Source organism: Crassostrea angulata, chromosome 3 (assembly GCF_025612915.1).
Source record: "Crassostrea angulata isolate pt1a10 chromosome 3, ASM2561291v2, whole genome shotgun sequence".
Classification (NCBI taxonomy): Eukaryota; Metazoa; Mollusca; class Bivalvia; order Ostreida; family Ostreidae; genus Magallana; species Magallana angulata.
Genome location: NC_069113.1, coordinates 38,642,418 through 38,647,313, shown reverse-complemented (window position 1 = coordinate 38,647,313; position 4,896 = coordinate 38,642,418). Strand labels below are relative to the sequence as shown.

Below are 4,896 nucleotides of genomic sequence, written 5' to 3'. Positions count from 1 at the left end.
TGTTTCTCAATTATGTTTTTGCGGCCCATTTGACGCTTGCGTCAATATGTTTTCTTGTTTTATTTTTTAAACTATCAACAGACTAAAATCAATCGCAAAATTAAGCATGCGCGGAAAAATACCAATTTTATGTTTTGACGTTTCGTCACGGGTAAATGATTTCTATCGGTGTTGTTTTATCTTATCTGTGCTATTGATAAGATATATCAGTTACGAAAGGTTGAACATTTTACATAGTTTTATTTTGTAATTTCAAAATCATTCTATTTATTAGGGTGAACACTTTGAAGTTTTGTTGAGTGTTTATACGGTTAATAATAAAATCATATTTTAGAGAAGTTAAAAGAATTAACATTTTCAAAAGACTGATGACAACGGACAGCTGGAGGACATCAAAATATCATTAGGATAACTTAAAATAGAACATTACATCTAAATGAAAAAACCTCGTTCTCAGTTTTACTTTAGATACTACTTGTTGTAGAAAGAGTGTTCATCGCTCTTTTCTGATTGGTAGGAACACATTTAATAGATATAGTGGTAAAAGAAGTGAGTGTCGAAGACGACCTTCTAGTTTTCTCTGCGGTCTCCACGGGATTGGAAGTGGATTTTGATTTCATAGAGGATCTGCAACCAATTAAACGCATGATTCCTTTTTGAAATCTCTTATTTCCTGTGGTGTATATAATAAAATTGACACTTGAATGAAAATGTGCTAGAAGAGTGAAAAAGAGGTGAGTTTCAGTAGAAAGATTGTTCCCTGCATCAAAAGGCACTGTGGTAGCGTATGGCGTCCACAAAACAATGAAAGCAATAAAAATGCAGAACAATGTTTTGGACGAGCGAATAGTTTCGTTCCAAACCTTTCTCATTCGCAGAGGATTGTCCGAATCGAGTTTGTATAGATCTCTTTTGGTTTTCCAAATCTGTTGAAATATTCGCAAGTTACAAATAGCCATGATAACAAACGGTCCAATCAAGCCAGCATAGATAAGCATGGTGTAAGACAAACTTGCAGTGCGATCCCAAATACACTGATGGTTTTTCTGGTCAAAATAATGCCCTCCCCAACCAGTGAAATTGGGAATATCGAAAAGGAAGGCAGTCAACCAACAGCAAAAACACATAATGATGCAGGAAACTCGGTTAAAAAATTTGTCGTACAGATGGTTATGACAGATATACACATAACGGGACAGCGTAAGAAGTGTGAGGCTCAGGAAGGCGCACAAACAGGCTGTTAGACACATGCTGGCTACAAAGGCGCACATCCACATTTTGTTGTCAAAAAATCGTTCTCCTTTGGCAACACCTTTCAAAATTAAATAAATTATTATACAAAACGTATTGATTTTAACACTTGCCAAGCATTACTTGTCATCAAAATTCATTCAGTTAATGTAATATAGGAACAATACATGTATTAAAGGAGATCCAGTGTTCTGTGATGTCATACTTTATTGTAACACTTTGAATTCTTTAAATTTTTTGGAAGATAGTTTTATATATTTCATGTGAATAGAATCACATGGAAGTAACTAGAATTACTATTAAGTTCAAGATATTTTCGCAGCTTGATTTTATCCAAAATTTCCTATTTGTTTATACATTTTATCTATGATAAGGGGAAATAACTCTTTTTCTGACTTTTCTCTCATTGTATGTCTAAATGCTATAATTTTTCTTATCCCAACAATTTACTTTTCTGACAGTTGACAATAAAATTAAAAAAGATAAACAAGTTTCTGCCTACAAATATTTTACTTTAAAAAAAAAAAAATACAGTTTTCTGATGCTAAATTATGCTTTAGTTCATGTTTATCTGACATCTCAAAAAGGGTGATGACATGTATATTTTTTCTTATAATTGATGAAATTTAAGTCTATTAAGTTGAAATTAGTTCTGTTTTTCGACTTTCATCAGAGAGTTTTACGAGTATAGGGTTACCTTAACATCGAGTGTTTGGGATAATCATGGGCTCCAGAGAAGTAATAACCCGGGTTTGAGGAACTTAATAGTTATATGAGTAAAAATGTTGTGCATACCTATTATACATAGAGGTTCTGCAATGGCTGTAACACAAATGTCTGCAATGGCCAAGTTGATAATAAATTCTTTTCCCGATTTATTTATCCCTTTCATTACGGTCGAAACAAGGAGAATCAATGTGTTTCCACAGGTTCCAATCAGGATAGCGATTCCCATCATAGCAATGTAGACGATTGCCAGGGTCGTGTCAGTTTCCAAGAGTGGTTGTTTTCTTGTTGTCTCAAGTGTGCTATTGCTCTGCAAGATGAATAAGAAAATTATTTTTATTTAAATTATATATATATATATATATATATATATATATATATATATATATATATATATATATATATATATATATATATATATATAGTACCCGCAACGTTATATGTTATTTTTTTACAAGATAAACGATAGGATAGAATTTACGCACGATATGACAGGATTAACGCACGATAGAATAGCACACACGCACGATACGATAGGTTTGATACGCGATAGAAGAGGATAAACGATGTTAATGATAAAGGTTAAAATATCTTCACGATTGACCTGATAAACGAAACATATGAAACAGGAAAAAGTTACAGCGGATCCATAAAACCAGATAGGTTCTTGTATTTTATAGAGCTGTTTAAACAAGACGAAATACATTCCTTTTTAAATACAAAATGTATACCATATTAGTAAATATTTATTTGCTAGCAGCCAATTACATATTTAAATCATTCATTCAGTGTATTGATGAGGTATCAATGTATACCGTTTGAATGCGCAGTTTTACACCAATGATGCCTAAAATTGATTAAAATGATCAAGAAGATACGAATAATACCTCTCGCTGCGTTCTAATATGAACTGTTTTCACAAAAATCGATGTTTAAAAATTAAGTATGATCAAATCTCCATGTAGATAGATAGATAGATAGATGATAGATAGATAATTGTTAATTATAAGATAAGCGTACATTTTACATCTATGCATTTTATAAAAGAGTTAAATGCAGTTCTGCATTTCTTAAACAATGAACTACTCTTCAAAAGAGAGCTTCACCAGTGTAATGATCAGGTACATGCATGGATATCTGTCAACCGACCATGGAGAGATGAACACTAAGTGGAAGCCCTAGCCCTTAGACCTCCCTTGCTACATGTCTACCAACAAGCACAGGTATTGTATACACCCCGTCAACACAAGAGTTTTCCTCTATCTCACTACCACGATGACGCGTGCCGTGGTATAGTCGTATGGTTTTACCATTGTTTTGAATAATTAAATACCTGTACTTAAGTATGCAAAGAAGCAAAAATTTTCATTCTCCCCTAGAAACTTCAACTGAACGCATCGAACTGAACTGTGTCCAATATCTCCTTCGTTGTATGTACATTTATATAACTAACGATTCCTTATGTACAACATATAATGTAAGCATACATGTTTTTGACACACTGTTACACGTTTTTTTTGCTAAACATATGTACCTGGGTAATTTTTTCATTCACATTTATAGATCGTAATTTAATAAATCAATTAATCAATTGGACTTACTCAAATAGGCCTACTGTAAACCCATGCTTAAAAATATTTTATACTACATTTAAATAAGTCAAAAGTAAGTCCTAGATGTCCATACAGGTATAAGTAAAAATAAAATTAATTTATAGAACAGAACTATCAGAGATTCGTCGGTATGTGATAATTTATTATTGTGACTGAAAGAACAGATCGGGGCGAACGGGAGTTATTCAATTTTTTTTCTATTGTTTTTAAATGAAGTGAATTGATTTTTAAAGATTTCATACCATTTGCATTACGAGCTGAAAGGACAAAGTGCGGTATTATGCATTTTTCGCCCCGTAAAGTTAAAGTTTTTTAAAAAGCTTTAAAATTAAAGGGTACCTGCAGCCAAGCCGATGTGAAACATATGTCAAAGAGTTTATTTACCAAAATTTAATGCAAAAAACCGCATCGAAATCGATGCAAAAATAATGGAGTTACACCGCTTAAAAGTGGCTATTTTTACCTGCTTTGGGAAATGTAATCAAGAGAAAACAGAATTAGGCGATAACGAGGCTTCAGCGGAAGTGACGTCACGAGGTCAACAGGAGGGAAATTTCTTTACAAAACTATACAAATTAAATTAGATTTTTCAGCCAAAATGATTAATATAGGTCTGATGTTTTGACGTATCTAGTTATTATAAGTTTTGTAGATTTAGAAATTTGTGTCCGAAATTATGTTATTAAAGTCAGATTTATTTTTAAAGGATTTTAAAATTTGCTATTCTCGTCGCCCTTTTACCGATGAATACGATATCTTAAAACGCTTGCCATGGACAGATGCGTGTTCATTATTCATTCTTTGATTACATAATATCCTTTCACACACGAGTGATCCGAGACAATGACACAGGTAAACAGGTAAACTAACGAAGCCACTGCTCCAGACACACGTGTATCTGGGGTATGTATACACATGGTACACGAGTCTGGTGAACAAAGAGAGGGTTTCACACCTCTGGACTGGTAAATTGAATTGTGTATAATTAGCTACTCAATTGTTAAACAGTTAAAAAGAAAAATAAATTAAACTGTGTGAATCAAGCATTCGTAAGCTAATACATGTATATACATATATGTAGTCCGTCAATCAGTGATTAAAGACTATCAAATAGTAAAACTAATGTTCGAAGTAAATGCCTTTATTGTTACTTTTCTAATCACTGAAATAATGACTAAATTTACAATTCAGCAATTTAAAGCTTTTTTATGTGATCAAGTAATTATTTCGGAAGTAATTACATTTATGTTGGTCGTAATTTCTTTTTTAATCAAGTGCAACTTTCTTTCGAGCGCTATGGTCAGCA

General features: G+C 32.6%; 1 protein-coding gene across 1 annotated transcript; it reads right to left on the bottom strand.

The window, feature by feature from the left end:
- Nucleotides 1-227: 227 nt before the first annotated feature.
- LOC128176879 (melatonin receptor type 1C-like) lies at nt 228-3,290 on the bottom strand. Its single transcript, XM_052843412.1, has 3 exons — nt 3,246-3,290; nt 2,047-2,287; nt 228-1,312 (listed from the first exon to the last, which is right to left on the bottom strand). Exons 1-3 carry the CDS (start codon nt 3,288-3,290, stop codon nt 465-467), a joined length of 1,134 nt encoding a protein of 377 aa, XP_052699372.1. The 3' UTR covers nt 228-464.
- Nucleotides 3,291-4,896: the final 1,606 nt, after the last annotated feature.

What these genes read in the sequence shown, in the direction of transcription:
- LOC128176879 (XM_052843412.1), bottom strand. Translation starts at nt 3,290, where the DNA reads ATGGTAAAACCATACGACTATACCACGGCACGCGTCATCGTGGTA. An exon ending in CGGCACGCGTCATCGTGGTA is followed by an intron (nt 2,288 to 3,245) that starts GTGAGATAGAGG and finishes TTCATCTTGCAG; the next exon opens with AGCAATAGCACACTTGAGAC. An exon ending in AGAACCTCTATGTATAATAG is followed by an intron (nt 1,313 to 2,046) that starts GTATGCACAACA and finishes TAATTTTGAAAG; the next exon opens with GTGTTGCCAAAGGAGAACGA.